The sequence below is a fragment of the Coregonus lavaretus genome (assembly GCF_964263955.1).
Source record: "Coregonus lavaretus genome assembly, chromosome: 17".
Classification (NCBI taxonomy): Eukaryota; Metazoa; Chordata; class Actinopteri; order Salmoniformes; family Salmonidae; genus Coregonus; species Coregonus lavaretus.
The window spans coordinates 9,793,106-9,810,367 of NC_140004.1; the positions used below are offsets into that span (position 1 = coordinate 9,793,106).

General features: G+C 43.0%; 2 protein-coding genes across 2 annotated transcripts in view; both read left to right on the plus strand.

Annotated features, from left to right (window-relative positions):
• LOC311144657 (rap guanine nucleotide exchange factor 1-like) overlaps positions 1–17,262 on the plus strand; it is a 57,442-nt gene that overhangs the window by 20,898 nt on the left and 19,282 nt on the right. Inside the window, exons 2-9 of the mRNA XM_084180708.1 lie at positions 6,432–6,574; positions 6,787–6,965; positions 7,178–7,334; positions 7,530–7,618; positions 7,743–7,898; positions 14,540–14,666; positions 14,793–14,970; positions 15,961–16,521. Coding sequence (XP_084036834.1) covers positions 6,432–6,574; positions 6,787–6,965; positions 7,178–7,334; positions 7,530–7,618; positions 7,743–7,898; positions 14,540–14,666; positions 14,793–14,970; positions 15,961–16,521 — 1,590 coding nt within the window. The remainder of the gene's footprint in view (positions 1–6,431; positions 6,575–6,786; positions 6,966–7,177; positions 7,335–7,529; positions 7,619–7,742; positions 7,899–14,539; positions 14,667–14,792; positions 14,971–15,960; positions 16,522–17,262) is intronic.
• Positions 13,124–13,880, plus strand: LOC311144658 (large ribosomal subunit protein bL35m-like). Its single transcript, XM_084180709.1, has one exon. The coding sequence runs from the start codon at positions 13,134–13,136 to the stop codon at positions 13,659–13,661; it is 528 nt and encodes a 175-aa protein (XP_084036835.1). The 5' UTR covers positions 13,124–13,133; the 3' UTR covers positions 13,662–13,880.

The following is a 17,262-nucleotide window of genomic DNA, read 5'->3' on the forward strand; positions in this document are numbered from 1 at the left end:
TTATTTCATCAAACAGTGTGCTTAAAGCATCAGACAAGCTCAATGTATAAGGTTGATTTTATTAAAACCCATGTTTGTCTATATATGGAAAAATACACGTTTTAAAATGTAAACCAATCGATTAGTCGAAAGAACAAACGACTCTGCTCAGGCAGTAGCAGCCAGCCAGCCATCTATCTCTGTGCTTCCCAAAGAGTCATCATTCAGGCTAGTAGGCTAACCTAGCTGGCTAACTGCCTGCTGTCTGACGAAATCACTATTTCAGTAGTTCTTCAAAGTAGGTAAGGCATACTTTTTAAGACAGCGAAATAACAACTATCAATCAATTATATGTATTGTCGGGGAGAGATACCTAAGCAACCGTTCTCTACCATGTTGTATTGTCATGTTGTGTTGCTGCATGTTGTGTTGTTGTCTTAGGTCTCTCTTTATATAGTGTTGTGGTGTCGCTCTTGTCGTGATGTGTTTCTTGTCTTACATTTTTATTTTTAATCCCAGCCCCCGTCCCCACAGGAGGCATTTTTGCCCCTTGGTAGGCCGTCATTGTAAATAAGAAATTGTTCTTAATGGCCTAGTTAAATAAAGGTTAAATAAAATAAAAATACCTTTCCATGTCTCTATCGCCCTTCCTCTCCGTGTCTGTCTGCCGGCCCTACAGGCTTGTCCGGCAAGAACCAATGAGAACAGGCAGCTGTAGGCACAATGGATTCTGGTCATTGTAGTTAATTACCACGTTTTCTGCGCTTAACTATTATGAGTTGGACAACATGTCCCAGAAGAGATATCTCTAGAGAAATGGCACAAACAGCGGGTTTAGCGCATCGAAAAAAAACCCAGAACTAAATGGAATTCAAATATACTAATTGAACCGATGTGATCAATTAGTTATTTAAAAACCGAAATCGCTCAGCACTTGTACAGTTATTGTAGTGGGACTGGGAGTAGCCTTTATCCATACCCACTATTGTGTCCCCTGAAGATGAATACTCTTATCACTGAATGCAGTGCTAGATTCAGAAATCATATGACACCAATGGATTTCATTGATTTGTTTTGGTGTCCTAGTGTGCAATAGCGAGGTTCACTGTGTCGTCCTTTCTGCATGATGCCTGGCTACCATTGGACTCATGTCCGGACTACTGTGTATGTAAGGCCACTGCTGCTCAGGCAAGACTGAGTTGAGCAGACAAGCTGTTGCCAGGGGTGTCTCCAGGGTCAGACTGTTGCGGTGTGTAGTGTGCAGCTCTCCACATGATCTGCCCTCAGGTCTACACTGAGGTGGAACTAATAGAGCTTTAGTGGGAATCTCAAGTGGAGCACTGCACAGGGAAAGGGAATCATAAAATGCATATGCTTAGTTTTTAAATTGCTATGTGACAAGTGTCTATGAAATTAGCCGGAGACAACACACCCAGTAACAATCATAGTTTTTCTTCATAGTATGTACTGGACCCATGTGCATTGTGTGCGTAACCTGATTAGGGCGTTCACCCACGGTGCTCAGAATGACAGAAATGACATTTAGAAAATGGTAATTCATATTAACAGAACATGCAAGTCGAGGTTGCAATGATGTGGGGTCCTTCTTACCGAATTCTGATGTGCACTTTGAACATGTTAGAATAACTGTCCACATTGACGAGTAATGAACAGCAAAATCACTAGCCTATGTCAATCTACTATAGTAGAAAAGTTAAGGCTACCTATTCTATTGGTCAGCTTGTTGAGAAAGAAATAGCCTATTCCAAACAGACTCTGGGACAGTTGTGGGACGATAGATCCAACCAGTAGGCCTAGGCAACATTTAATTTTGATTTTTTGTAGCAATGAGTGATGCAACAGATCAGACCATTTAACTTAACATGTTGATCAACTATTATTTATTCACATTATAAGGGCAGCAATGCGTACAAGGCAGTAGACTATGTGAAGGTTTGTTCCATAATGCAATTAGCGAGAAAACACCATTGTCAAAAGGGCACCACACATGCCAGCAGTTTCATTTGACAGAGATGAAAATATCCATTTAGAAAGAGAGGAGATCTAATAGGCTACTTTGAAGCAAGGTAAGACATGCCTCATATGTATTAAAACCTTCAGGTTTCAAACAATGAAGTATATGTTTTAAAAATGCATACTGCCTCCAGCTCATTGCAAAGTGGTGTGTGACGCACTGATGAAGCCTGCCTTCCGTTGCCGTTTGATGCAGCGTTCAAAACAACTGGGAACTCGGAAAACGAGCTCCAAGTCCGACTGGGAAAAATCGTTCAACGGTCATCCAACTCGGAACTCCAACTCTGGAACTCGGGCCTCTTTCTAGAGTTTTGACTTTCTGACCTGAAGATCACTGACGTCATGATTTGACCTCCTATTTTTCACAGTTCCCAGTAGTCTTGAAGGCACCACAAGATGCTGCAGCAGCTCTTGCGCTGTTTGACAGATTTTCCACTCAAAGGCTATAGATCCATTTTCCATCTTACAAATTAGGCATAAGTAAAGGCTTTGATTTCTGGATAAACAGATGGAAAAGGGTTCTTGGAAAACTTACATAAAAAATACATAGAAACACAATGCGGCGAGCACACCCCAATCCACTTCGATGGGGCTGCAGTGGAGCAGGTCGAGAGCTTCAAGTTCCTCGGTGTCCAAATCGATAAGAACTTAAAATGGTCCACACACACGCACACAGTCGTGAAGAAGGCGCGACAGCACCTCTTCCCCTCAGGATGTTGAAAAGGTTTGGCATGGGCCCTCAAATCCTCAAAGTTCTACGGTTGTACCATTGAGAGCATCTTGACTGGCTGCATCACTGCTTGGTATGGCAATCGCACCGCCCTTGATCGAATGGCACTACAGAGGGTGGTGCAGACATCCCAGTACATCACTGAGGCCGAGCTCCCTGCCAACCAGGACCTCTATATCAGGCGGTGTTAAATGAAGGGCCGGAAAATCATTAAAGACTCCAACCACCCAAGCCGTAGACTCTCTGCTTCCGCACGGCAAGCGATAACGGTGCATCAAGTCTGACACCAACAGGCTCCTGAACAGCTTCTATCCCCAAGCCATAAGACTGCTAAATAGCTAACTAAATAGCTAACTAAATGGCTACACGGACTATCAGAGTTGACCTTTGTATTTTATTCGTATTTTTGTACTGTCTCTATGCACACTCACAGGGCCCTACACACTACACACACTGATACTCCAACACACATACAAACACTCACTCCACCATTTGCTCACACACGCATAATATGCACATACATTTATACTGACTCTACACACACCCACACATACAATCATCATATGTGCTGCTGCTACTCTGTTTATCATATATCCTGATGCCGAGTCACCTTACCCCTATGCAGATCTACCTCTATCGATCCAGTATCCCTGCACATTGTAAATATGGTGCTGGAACTGACCCTGTATACAGTATGCTTACTTACTTTATCGTGTTCTTCTTGTTTTTATATCTTGTGTTTTTGTTCTACCTTGTTATTTTTAGTATTACTTTGTTATTGAATACTGCATTGTTGGGGTTAGAGCTGGCAAGAAAGGCATTTCAATGTACTTGTCTATGCTTTTGTTCAATTTAGTCTGTAGTCAAAGAAGATTTTACTTCTGTTTAAATAGTCTGGTTTTAAAGGGAAATGGAAATGTTATTAAAACTACCAGAGAGCCCATTCTGGAAGTTTGAAGAGTATATTGTCACAATCAATGTCTAAAAATTAACTAAATCAAAAAGCTTTTGAGATATTCGTATTAATATTTGTAATGTTGAATAAATAAAGTTTTTTAATTTTTTCAGACTAGACATAATCCATACAGTGCCTTCGGAAAGTATTCAGACCCCTTTACTTTTTCCACATTTTATTACGTTACAGCCTTATTCTAAAATGGATTAAATAAATACAAATCCAATCTACACACAATATCCCATAATGACAAAGCAAAAACAGATTTGTAGAAATTTTTGCAAATGTATTAAAAATAAAAAACAGAAAAACCTTATTTACATAAGTATTCAGACCCTTTGCTATGAGACTCAAAATTGAGCTCAGGTGCATCCTGTTTCCATTGATCATCCTTGAGATGTTTCTACAACTTGATTGGTGTCCACCTGTGGTAAATCCAATTGATTGGACATGATTTGGAAAGGCACACACCTGTCTATATAAGGTCCCACAGTTGACAGTGCATGTAAGAGCAAAAACCAAGCCATGAGGTCGAAGTAATTGTCCGTAGAGCTCCGAGACAGGCTTGTGTCGAGGCACAGATCTGGGGAAGGGTACCAAAACATTGCTGCACCATTGAAGATCCCCAAGAAAACAGTGGTTCCATCATTCTTAAATGGTAGAAGTTTGGAACCACCGAGACTCTTCCTAGAGCTGGCCGCCCGGCCAAACTGAGCAATTGGGGGAGAAGGGCCTTGGTCAGGGAGGTGACCAAGAACCCGACACGTCACGTCTGGAAGAAACCTGGCACCATCCCTACGGTGAAGCATGGTGTTGGCAGAATCATGCTGTGGGGATGTTTTTCAGCTTCAGGGACTGGGAGACTAGTCAGGATCGAGGTAAAGGTGAACGGAGCAAAGTACAGAGATCCTTGATGAAAACCTGCTCAGGACCTCAGACTGGGATGAAAGTACACCTTCCAACAGGACAACAACCCTAACCACACAGCCAAGACAATGCAGGAGTGGCTTTGGGACAAGTCTCTGAATGTCATTGATTGGCCCGGACTTGAGCCCAATCGAACATCTCTGGTGAGACCTGAAAATATCTGTGCAGCGACGCTCCCCCTCCAACCTGACAGAGCTTGAGAGGATCTGCAGAGAAGAATGGGAGAAACTCCCCAAATACAGGTGTGCGAAGCTTGTAGCGTCAACATCTCAAGGATGATCAAAAAAAAAAAAAAAAAAAAAAAAAAATACCCAAGAAGACTCTAGGCTGTAATCGCTGCCAAAGGTGCTTCAACAAAGTACTGAATAAAGGGTCTGAATACTTATGTAAATGTGATATTTCCGTTTTTTTTGTTTCATATAAATTTGCTAAAATTGATAAAAAATATGTTTTTGCTTTGTCATTATGGGCTATTATGTGTAGGTTGATGAGGGCGGGAAACAATTTAATCCATTTTAGAATAAGGCTGTAACCTAACAAAATGTAGAAAAAGTCAAGGGGTCTGAATACTTTCCGAATACACTGTATATTGTATTCCGGACTCTGACATTGCTCATTCTAATATTTCAATGTTTCTTAATTCCTTTCTTAAAATGTTTGGGATTTGCGTGTATTGTTTTGTATTGTCAGGTATTACTGCACTGTTGGCGCTAGGAACATAAGCATTTTGCTACACCTGCGATAACATCTGCTAAATATGTGTACGCTACCAATACAATTTGATTTGAAATATTATTTGTTATAGTTGAAAAAATTTATTTAGCAAGCAGTAGGCATTTAGAATAAAATTGGGAGTGGAGCTTTTATAATTACTAGGTCTGTGACGATACCAGTATCGCCCCTTTTTTTAAATGGCAAAAATAGAAATATGAAGCAGACCAAACTCTTTGGTCCTTTTAAAAACCTGCAGTATGTAAAATATTGTGTGCTAATGCTTGGAAAATAAATGTGACTCTGGATGATAACATAATCATATTTGTTTCCAGGGCTGTTTTCCTAAAGAAGTTAAATCCGCTTCGTGTTTTGTTTCCTTGCCATGATACTAACGAGTATCGCGATACTGGTATTGTCCTGGCACTAATAGTTACGTGATGACATCACATGCCCGCGTTCCTTCAGAATTATTAGGCGATGATAATTCATTCAAAAAACACTGTTTCCATCATTTATCATAATAAAGAAAGTTCAACAAAATAAAAATGAACCCCTGTTGAACAGATAAAAATGATCTTTAGAACATTTCTTCTGAAGTTGCCGTTTACATTACCCATGTCACAATGTTTTTTTTTTGTTGCAACATTGCTTTTGTTGAATAAACCAGCGCCTGTGTCTTTACGAGTTGCTAAGTTGCTACAGTCAATGTAGCCTATAAATCATTTCAGGTTTTGTGGGTAACCATTATTTTCATACAGTTGAAGAACAGTACATGGTTTTTGAAATGAGGACAGATCTACAATGCTGTCATTCATACAATGCGGTTTAGACTAATTAGTGTTCATGAGTTTTCTATTATCTCACTCTGACAACACATTTTTACTGGCTTATTTCTTATAAGATCTGAGCAATTGTGAGAGGTTGTGTTTAAGTCCCAACTCATGTAACATTAGATGAAACTACCGTACCTGTGGTGTCTCCGAAAGTGAATTTCTAACATGGGTTCTCTCAATTCACACTCTCTGTAGATTATGAAGATTAGAGGTTCTTCTCTTAATTCTCCCTCTCTCTCTTTCCCTCTCTCCTCCTCAGACTCCCAACGCTCCCATTTGTCTTCCTTCACCATGAAGCTTATGGACAAGTTCCACTCTCCCAAAATCAAAAGGACACCCTCAAAGAAAGTCAGTAAGCCACCTTTAGAACTTAGCGTGAAGACGGAAAAACCTGCTAACAAGGTTTGTTAAATGTCTGATTCTCCCTCCTACATAGGCCTCAAGCTTTTGCTGTGTCCATCTCATAAGTGCAATTAGTTGTTCATTTATATCCTACAAGAAACCAGAGAATGAGACTGTGAAGGCAGTGACAAAGCCTCACAATATGCAATAATCACATAACCAAGATGCACCACCATGTTCACGGTTGCTCTCACGTTGGCTTCCTTTTGCAGAGTCTGAGTCGGTTAGAGGAGCATGAGAAAGAAGTGGTCAGTGCCTTGCGTTACTTCAAGACCGTCATTGACAAGATGGTGGTGGACAAAAAGGTGCTGGAGATGTTACCCGGGTCTGCCAGTAAGGTCCTGGAGGCCATCCTGCCTTTAGTCCAAGTGGATCCAAGGATCCAACACAGGTGAGTCTGGCCCAGGAGGATATCTGGAGCTCACCCATTAAGTGTTTTAAGACAACGCTTCAATCGACATGAGACGAGGTGCAGCCAAATGTCATTTAAGGTTGATTTATTTGTATTATAGGGTTGAAATCATAAGAAACCTTCAAAGCCGAATACAGAATCAGTGTTTTTGTCAGTCTGTTAGCCTAATCTTTCCTCTTGGTTGTTCCCAGCTCAGCGGTGTCCTCTTGTCTGAACCGTGTGTACCAGAGTCTGGGCAATCTCATCCGCTGGTCCGACCAAGTCATGCTGGAGGGGGTCAACCTGGAAGATAAGGAAACCATCGTTACCGTCACCATTGTGATCAAGGCAGTGCTCGACGGTGTTAAGGTAAAGTTGGCATACCAAAAAACAAGCGAACATGAAATATGAGACGTCACAAATGATTTGTAACAATTAACGCATGTTATGTTTTTTGGGGAAACAGTAGCTAGTCGAGTACTTGGTACTTTTTGGGTAAGAGATGTTGAAAGTGGCTGTGAAGTTGGCTAGCATTTATTAACTGCACCCGGTGATTGTCCACAGGAGCTGGTGAAACTGACCATAGAGAAACAGGAGCATCCTTCCCCCACGTCTCCTGTCAAACCAGTGCCACCAGCTGCCCTGACTGAGAGGTGAGTGAGCCACAGAGGATATCAATCACACTCCTCCACTTTAACCTGTACTGAACACATCTTACACTGTGAGGAAATTGTACACAATGTTAACAACACATGTATACAACTCGTATACCCACAGTGCTGCAGAGCCACCTGCCAAGGAGAAGGAGAGTCTGGACAAGAGCGCAGCCACGACCCAATCTACGGAAGTCTTGACTGAACCCACTGAGGAGGAAGCAGAGGAGGTGGCCCCACCAAAACCCCCTCTCCCTGGCGTAAAGATGTCTGAACACAAGTAAGAGCTCATTTGATGGAGATGATGTCCCTTTCATAGTTCCAACAAACAGTAGTTCAGTGGTTCCCAAACTGTGGGGCACGCCTGGGTTGGTGGGGGGAGTAAGTTGAAAGCCTTTTTTTTTTTTATGAACTCAGTTGGCCTTACAACTTACTCTTGAAAGTTGTAATAGTAGAATGCATAAGGTGCAATTTCGAAATTGGGTGGTGCATCGGCATGAGGTTGCATGGGTCGCTAGGTGGGGGTCGTTACTACACCAATAAATGACAATATTCATCTATACCTTTGCCACCTAGGAAATTTGTGTGACCGGGGGGGATTGGAAGTTTAACCCTTCCTAAGATCAGTTTGGGATAATTACCTTTCCGTTCAGTCATTGACTACTCTCAGAACATTGATGTCACAGCACAAGTCAGAGTCAAGTCTGAAGTAAATGCAGTAGAGCTCTAGCCATGTCACAATTCACTGTTTAGCAGAGCTCAGCACACAGCTCTATTGAAGCCTCCGCCAACAACAATTTATCACCAAAAAAAAACGTTCAGCGCCTTCAGGAAGTATTCACACCCATTTTACATTTACATTTTACGTCATTTAGCAGACGCTCTTATCCAGAGCGACTTACAGTTAGTGAGTGCATACATTATTATTATTATTATTATTATTATTATTATTAATTGTGCGCCGCCCCATGGGTCTCCCGGTCGCGGCCAGCTACGACAGAGCCTGACTTTTTCCAGATTTTGTTGTGTTACAAAGTGGAATTAAAATGGATTTGTTCTTTTTGGTCAATGATCTACACAAAATACTCTAATGTCAAAGTGGAACAAAAATGCTAACTTAAAAAAATATATAGGAAAATAAACACCAATATATTTTGATTAGACAAGTATTCAACCCCCTGAGTCAATGAATGTTATATTCACTTTTTGGCAGCAATTACAGCTGTGAGTCTTTTTTGGGTAAGTCTCTAAGACAGGGGTCTCCAACCCTGTTCCTGGAGAGCTACCCTCCTGTAGTTTTTCACTCCAACCCCAGTTGTAACTAACCTGGTTCAGCTTATCAACCAGCTAATTATTAGAATCAGGTGTGCTAGATTAGCTTGGCGTGAAAACCAACAGGACAGTAGCTCTCCAGGAACAGGGTTGGAGAGCCCTGCTCTAAGAGGTTTGCAAACCTGGATTGTACAATATCTGTCAATGTATAATTTTTTTAATTCTTCAAGCTCTGTGTAGTTGGTTGTTGATCATTGTTAGACAGCCATTTTCAAGTCTTTCCATAGATGTTCACGCCGATTTAAGTCATAACTGTACCTAGGCCACTCAGGAATGTTCAATGTCGTCTTAATAAGTAACTCCAGTGAATAATTGGCCTTGCGTTTTAGGTTATTGTCCTGCTGAAAGGTGGATTTGTCTCCAAGTGTCGGTTGGAAAGCAGACTGAACCAGGTTTTCCTCTAGGACTTTTCCTGTGCTTAGCTCTGTTCCTTTTCTTTTTATCCTAAAAAACTCCCTAGTTCTTGTCGATGACAGGCATACCCATAACATGATGCAGCCACCACCATGTTTGAAAATATGAAGAGTGGTATTTGCCCCAAACATAATGCTTTGTATTCAGGACAAAAAGTTAATTTCTTAGCCAAATTTTGTGCAGTATTACTTTAGTGCCGTATTGCAAACAGGTTGCATGTTTTGGAATATATTTATTATGTACAGGCTTCCTTCTTTTCACTCTGTCATTTAGGTTAGTATTGTGGAGTAACTACAATATTGTTGATCCATCCTCAGTTTTCTCCTATCACAGCCATTAAACTTTGTAACTGTTTTAAAGTCACCATTGGCCTCATGGTCAAATCCCTGAGTGGTTTCCTTCCTCTCCTGCAACTGAGTTAGGAAGGACGCCTGTATCTTTGTAATGACTGGGTGTATTGATACACCATCCAAAGTGTAAATAATAACTATACCATGCTCAAAAGGATATTTAATGTCTGCTTCTTTTTATTTTTTGTATTTGTATCAACCAATAAGTGCCCTAATTTGTGAGGCATTGGAAAACCTCTGGTCTTTGTGTTTGAATCTGAAATTTACTGTTTGACTGAGGGACATTACAGATAATTGTGGGTGGGGTACAGATATGGTGTAGTCATTCAAAAATCATGTTAAACACCGTTATTGCACACAGTTAATATGCAACTTATTATCTGACTTGTTAAGCACATTTTTACTCCTGAAGTTATTTAGGCTTGCCATAACAAAGGGGTTGAAAACTTATTGACTGAAGATATTTCAGCTTTTCATTTGTAATTCATTTGTAAAAATAAAAAATTCAAAAAACACAATTCCACTTTGACATTATAGGGTATTGTGTGTAGATCAGTGACACAATCTCAATTTAATCTATTTTAAATTCAGGCTGTAACACAACAAAATGTAGAAAAAGTCAAGGGGTATGAATACTTTCTGAAGGCACTGTTTACCGCTCATAACGTTGAATGTGCAAAGAACAAAGTGCTTGTCGTTCATCTCTTTACAAGAAGAAAAGAGTGGTAGCTGGGTAACTGTGTGTTATAAATAGTCTTGATTTTTTAGAAGGCTTTATAGTCTTTTGAAGGGTGTAGTAAAGAGAGGTGTCAGAAGTTAGACTTCCGCTGGTGAGGAAGCTGTCGCAGCACCGTCTCTGAGGCACTTTTCTGAGAAACTGGGCTCGGTAGAGGCTGGTGAGCTCACAGCCAGAGATGGACGAAAAGGGATGGAAGGTGACCACATTAGATTCTAGAGCCCACCACACACACGCTGGACAGCAGCACATCCAGCCACTTAGAAAATCGGGGTTGGGTTAAATGCGGAAGACACATTTCAGTTGAATGCATTCAGTTGTACAACTGACTAGGTATCCCCTTTCCCTTTCCCTAAATACAAAAGGCTCTCTGCCTTTCCTTGTGCTCCGATCATACAAACACTAACGCTCTGAATTTCACCTTGCCGGCAGCAGGTGCGAGTAGCTCTCTGCACCAGTCTCTGTGTCTTACGCAGCAGCACACTGCAGATTTTGTCTCTTTTTTTTGTTGTTGGTGTAATTCTTTTTTATTTTCCTCTTCCCTGGGGGCTGTGTCATTGACCCTTGCCTTACTAGCATAGAGGATAACCTCCTCCTCCTCCTCACCACCACAGCTGCCTGCTTGCCCTGCATTCTCCACATGCCCTCTTGTCATTGGGCCATCTGTGTGCACTGCGGTGTGGAAACAGTTCAGTAGCTGCTGCTATCTGTTTGGAGGGGAAAAAGCAGCAAGGCAGTGACACACGCACTACACACTTTTCCATTGTGCTGCTACTACAGAAGGCTCTCGGAGAGTGTCAGCTATTGTCCTCCTAATACAGTTGAAGCCGGAAGTTTACATACACTCAGAGGTGGGTAGAGTAGCCAAAAATTGTACTCAAGTAAAAGTACTGTTACTTCAGAATAATATGACTCAAGTAAAAGTAAAAAGTAGTCATCCAAATAATTACTTGAGTAAGAGTAAAAAAGTACTTGGTGAAAAAACTACTCAAGTACTGAGTAACTGTTGAGTAACGTCTGATTTATTTTTTAACACAAGACAACAATCAGACAGACAAAAATACAAAATAATCATCTTTAGGCAAATTATAGTTCATCCAATCAATAAAATTAATTAAAATGAATTACAAAATAGCTTAAATTAAAATAATTCAGGTAAATTCAAGTACTTAAAAAATAAAATAAATAAAATAATAAAAAATAAAAAATAAATAAGCACAAGTAACACACATTTCCAAACCTTTATACTTTTTTTACCAGGCAGAACTAGAACGAGGCAGCCCATAAACTCTCATAAACTGCGTAACGACCTCATTGTAGCCTAATGTAGCGGAGTAAGAGTACAGTTTCTTCTTCACAAATCTACTCAAGTAAAAGTAAAAAGTATAGTGATTTAAAACTACTCCTAGAAGTATAATTTTTTCAAAAACTTACTCAAGTAAATGTAACGGAGTAAATGTAACTCGTTACTACCCACCTCTGCATACACTTAGTTTGGAGTCATTAAAACTCGTTTTTCAACCACTCCACACATTTCTTGTTAACGAACTATAGTTTTGGCAAGTTGGTTAGGACATCTACTTTGTACATGACACAAGTAATTTTTCCAACAATTGTTTACAGACAGATTATTTCACTTATAATTCACTGTATCACAATTCCAGTGGGTCAGAAGTTTACATACACTAAGTTGACTGTGCCTTTAAACAGCTTGGAAGATTCCAGAAAATGATGTCATGGCTTTAGAAGCTTCTGATAGGCTAATTGACATCATTTGAGTCAATTGGAGGTGTACCTGTGGATGTATTTCAAGGCCTACCTTCAAACTCAGTGCCTCTTTGCTTGACATCATGGGAAAATCAAAAGAAATCAGCCAAGACCTCAGAAAAAAGTTGTAGACCTCCACAAGTCTGGCTCATCCTTGGGAGCAATTTCCAAATGCCTGAAGTTACCACGTTCATCTGTACAAACAATATTACGTACAAACATCATGGGACCACACAGCCGTCATACCGCTCAGGAAGGAGACGCGTTCTGTCTCCTAGAGATGAAAGTACTTTGGTGCGAAAAGTGCAAATCAATCCAGGAACAACAGCAAAGGATCTTGTGAAGATGCTGGAGGAAACAGGTACAAAAGTATCTATATCCACAGTAAAACAAGTCCTATATCGACATAACCTGAAAGGTCGCTCAGCTCTGCTCCAAAACCGCCATACAAAAAGCCAGACTACGGTTTGCAACTGCACATGGGGACAAAGATCGTACTTTTTAGAGAAATGTCCTCTGGTCTGATGAAACAAAAATAGAACTGTTTGGCCATAATGACCATCGTTATGTTTGGAGGAAAAGGGGGATGGCTTGCAAGCTGAGGAACACCATCCCAACCTTGAAGCACGGGGGTGGCAGCATCATGCTGTGGGGGTGCTTTGCTGCAGTATGGACTGGTGCACTTCACAAAATAGATGGCATCATGAGGAAGGAAAATTATGTGGATATATTGAAGCAACATCTCAAGACATCAGTCAGGAAGTTAAAGCTTGGTCACAAATGTGTCTTCCAAATGGACAATGACCACAAGCATACTTCCAAAGTTGTGGCAAAATGGCTTAAGGACAACAAAGTCCCGGAAGACCCGGAAGTACTTAGTTATTATTGCCTGCTTCACAGCGGCATCATAAGAAACATGGCAGCCACAATGGCCAGGAACGTCCCTGGCTTGATGAGGCCGTTGACTCTGTTTGCCAGGGGGCAGCAGATATGTCGGTTCTCCACCATAATCCATCGTCAAACCGTCCAGAGGTCTCTGCTCACTACTCCTACATGGGCTTCTCTGTCCGCCAAAGCCTTCCAGACACCCAAACCGAGCATCCTGCAACGGGTTGCGCCTCTCATTCCCAGCCTGGTCCAGCAGCCAATCAGAAACCTCACGTATATCAGCCTGAAAAAGGGGAAGAGGAAGTCTGTGAAGTCAGTGGTGAAGAGGTTCATGCGGCTGCACTGTGGCCTTTGGATTAGACGCAAGGCTGGATACAAGAAAAAACTGTGGAAGAAGTTGCCTGCCAGAAAGAAGCGTTTAAGGGAGCATGTGTTTTGTAACAAAACACAGATTAAGCTCTTGGACAAAATGACCACTAAATTCTGGAAGAGGAGGAACTGGTTTGTCAATGATCCCTACAAGAAATATCATGAACGTGTCAACCTAAAAGTCTAATGGCTTGAAATGGCCTTCCCACCCTGAGACGTATGTAATTTGCAATTGATTAATCAAATTTCATTGTACACAGATGAGATCAAGAACATTGTTCACAGCATCATTTTGGTCAACGTAGAGTGAAACGCAGATTTGGGCAAATTTGCAATTGATAAATCAAATGGAAATATCACTGTCTTTTCAAAGTCGTTGAATAAATTATCGCAAATGCTTCTTGAATTGTATTACAAATTTAAATATAATACAAAAAAAATACATAAGCTATGGCATCACATTGTCTCATGTGGCTCAGTTGGTAGAGCATGGCGCTTGCAACACCAGGGTTGTGGGTTTGATTCCCTACTGTAAGTCGCTCTGGATAAGAGCGTCTGCTAAATGACAAAAAAAAAAAAAAAAAAAAGTCAGTATTGGAGTGGCCATCACAAAGCCCTGACCTCAATCCTATAGAAAATTTGTGGGCAGAACTGAAAAAGCGTGTGCGAGCAAGGAAGCCTACAAACCTGACTCAAGTAACACCAACTCTGTTAGGAGGAATGGGCCAAAATTCACCCAACTTATTGTGGGAAGCTTGTGGAAGGCTACCCGAAACGTTTGACCCAAGTTAAACAATTTAAAGGAAATGCTACCAAATACTAATTGAGTGTATTTACTTTTCTGACCCACTGGGAATGTGATGAAATAAATAAAATCTGAAATAAATCATTCTCTCTACTACATTTCACATTCTTAAAATAAAGTGGTGATCCTAACTGACCTAATACAGGGAATTTTTACTAAGGTTTACTAGAGCTGCATGCTTGGCTTTTGGAATACTGGACAGTGGGAACATTGCACACAGCCTCATATTGAAATTATGCCCCCTTCTCCTCCCCCTCCAGTCCTCCAGCTCTCCCTCCAAAGAAGCGCCAGTCGGCCCCCTCCCCCACCCGGGTGGCAGTGGTGGCCCCCATGAGCCACGCCACCAGTGGCTCCAGTCTTCCCATGGGCATCGGCCTCCACAAACAGGTACAGTAGCTTTGTTGCACTGTTTACTTTTTTTGTGCCATTGTGTCTTTTCAACAAATGCTCTGACAAACGTGTTGACGAACGCCGTGGCTAATAACGGGTCTGGTCCCGCTCTCTGGTCGGCAGGAGTACGAGGTGGACGCGTTGCAGCGGCGCTTCTCAGGGGGCAGCCGTTCGTACGGAGGGGAGTCGCCGCGCCTGTCGCCCTGCAACAGCATGGGCAAGCTGAGCAAGTCGGACGAGCAGCTGTCCTGGACAGTGGACAGTGGACAATGTTCACGCAACACCAGCTGTGAGACTCTGGGTGAGAGCCTGACACACACAAAACCCATACACGGACACACGAAAACAAGAAACACACACGACACAAACACATAAAACGTACAGTACATGTTTCAGCACTGGCTTCAAAGTGGACAGATTAATGTATTGATGGTTAGAGAGGAGCCACTATGAGCCCAGCATGAGAGGGCTGTCTCTTTGATAAGGTGTGTGTGCACCTCGGTCGCAACCGGGTCACCACAGGTTGTCTTAATGTGGCAGCCGCAGTGGAAACAAGCTGCTGCTGATGCGTGTAATGAATCAACAAATGCCGGCAGGGGCTTCCTGTTCCTGCCGCCTCCAGCAGCACAGAGCGAGGCTTACGAGCTGTGACCACAATCCTGTGAGCAAAGAGACAAGACACAGAGGCTGCATCTCAATAGTCTTTAAGCGGCCTCCTCTCCTCGTCTCCTCTCCTTCATCTGCACTGGTCTGGAAATATCGGATAGCAGAGGGGAAAGCAATATGGTGGATGCCCACTAGGAATTTGCCTACTTTTAGCTGTCCAAATTCTTTCACATCTGTGCAGATGAGAGGAAGGAGACGATGAGAGGAAGCCATGTGACGCTATTGAAGTGCAGCCTCAAAAAGTCTAAGCTGTAAAACCATGGCGGTCACATTGTGGGACCAGGGATAAGCAGTGAGAGTTGTCGTGGGGATACCAACGTTGCACCAAGTCATCCAGTGGCACTTTTCTCAGACGAAGGAAAAGCGAGCCGTGTTGTGCCTTCTCCATTGTGCCACGGATCAATTTCACACACGGTGCTCGAACCTCAAAACCAACGCCTTTGTGAAATCCGAATTCTCCCCCCAATTAAATTGGTTTTCGCCAATGTCTTAGTTGTGTTCTTATTGTTCAGAGTGGGGTTTGTAGAGAAAAGTGCTCATTATGCCGAAGTCACAGTGAGGTTTGTTTTCAGTGCTCTGCCCAGTGACTCACCTGTCCCTCTCTGTATCTTCTCCCCCACCACAGACACCACAGACCACTACGACCCGGACTACGACTTCCTCCACCAGGACCTGTCCAGCCTGGAACAGATGCCTTCCCTGCCGGTGGGGGGGTGCCTCAGCCCCCTGCCCGAGTCCCACAGCGAGTCCTCCTCCCCCTCCCCGTGCCCTGGCCCCGTCCCACCACTGGCCCAACCCCACTTCAGCCCTGCTTACCCCTCCCCCTCCCCCCAGCCGTCTCTCCAGGGCTCCTCCATGTCCCCCCTCTACTCCCGCATGACTCCCGCCCTGCCGCCCCCCGCCCTGCCGGAAAAGAAGCGCCGCAGTGGCGCCTGCTCGGGCCTCTCCGACGGCTCCTACTCGGGCTCCTCCTGGCGCGTCTCCTTCGAGCGTCACCCGTCCCAGTATGACAACCTCATGGAAGACGACATGCCGCCTGTGCCTCCCTTCCCCCTGTTCACGCCTGGCGTCTCGCCCATGACCCTGTGCCACGCCGCCGATGGGTTTGTGTCTGAGTTCAGTGCCAGCGAGACGGCAGACGTCCCCCAGAGTCCACCCCCACTCCCAGAGAAGAAGAGCCGCCACAGTGAGTATCTGAATCACAGCAAGTATTACACAAACTCTGCTGATACCAGAGTTTAGAAACCCAGGGTTTAGCCCCAAATACACCGGACTAGGTCGCTTAGTTATGTCTGAAAAACACATGCATGCCTCCTGCTGTACTAGAATGATAAAACCACAGAATGAAATATAACTTATATTTTCTCTCTCTCTTTAACATTGGGGTACCTAGTTTTATCCCAGTATAAGGTGTGGCTGGCTTCAGACTAGACACCTTATTCGCCTGGTGTGTCTGTCTGATACATGCTCGTAATCCCTGGCAGGTCTGCCATACTTATGTTCCAGAAGGATGTGATTTTTCCACCTTGCTCTAAACCCTCTGTCTGCTGCTAGCTGGACCATCACAATGTTGGACGGGACATGCTGCTGCTGAAGAGAGAGCAGTTGGGAGTTCTATGCTCTTCATGTTAGTGCTGCGGGCTGGCCCTCGGGCTCTGTGCATGTGTGTGGATGAGTCCACAGCTGAAAGTCCTGCCATCAGTGTGTTCTCACACACACACAGGCCTGGAGGGAAACACTGATGTCAGCCCTGTGAGCGCACATGGAATAATACCTTTGTTGATGGATTGGGTTGGTGAATAGAGGAGTGGATTCTCCCGGCCTTGCAGAAAATGAGCATGTGCTGAATGACCCTCTCAGCGGAGGTGTTGAGGGGTGGCCTTAATGATGTAATAATCAGCACATTCCCCATATGGAGCATCACTAT

Coding starts and splice junctions, on each gene's coding strand:
- LOC311144658 (XM_084180709.1), top strand. CDS start 13,134: ATGGCAGCCACAATGGCCAGGAACGTCCCTGGCTTGATGAGGCCGTTG.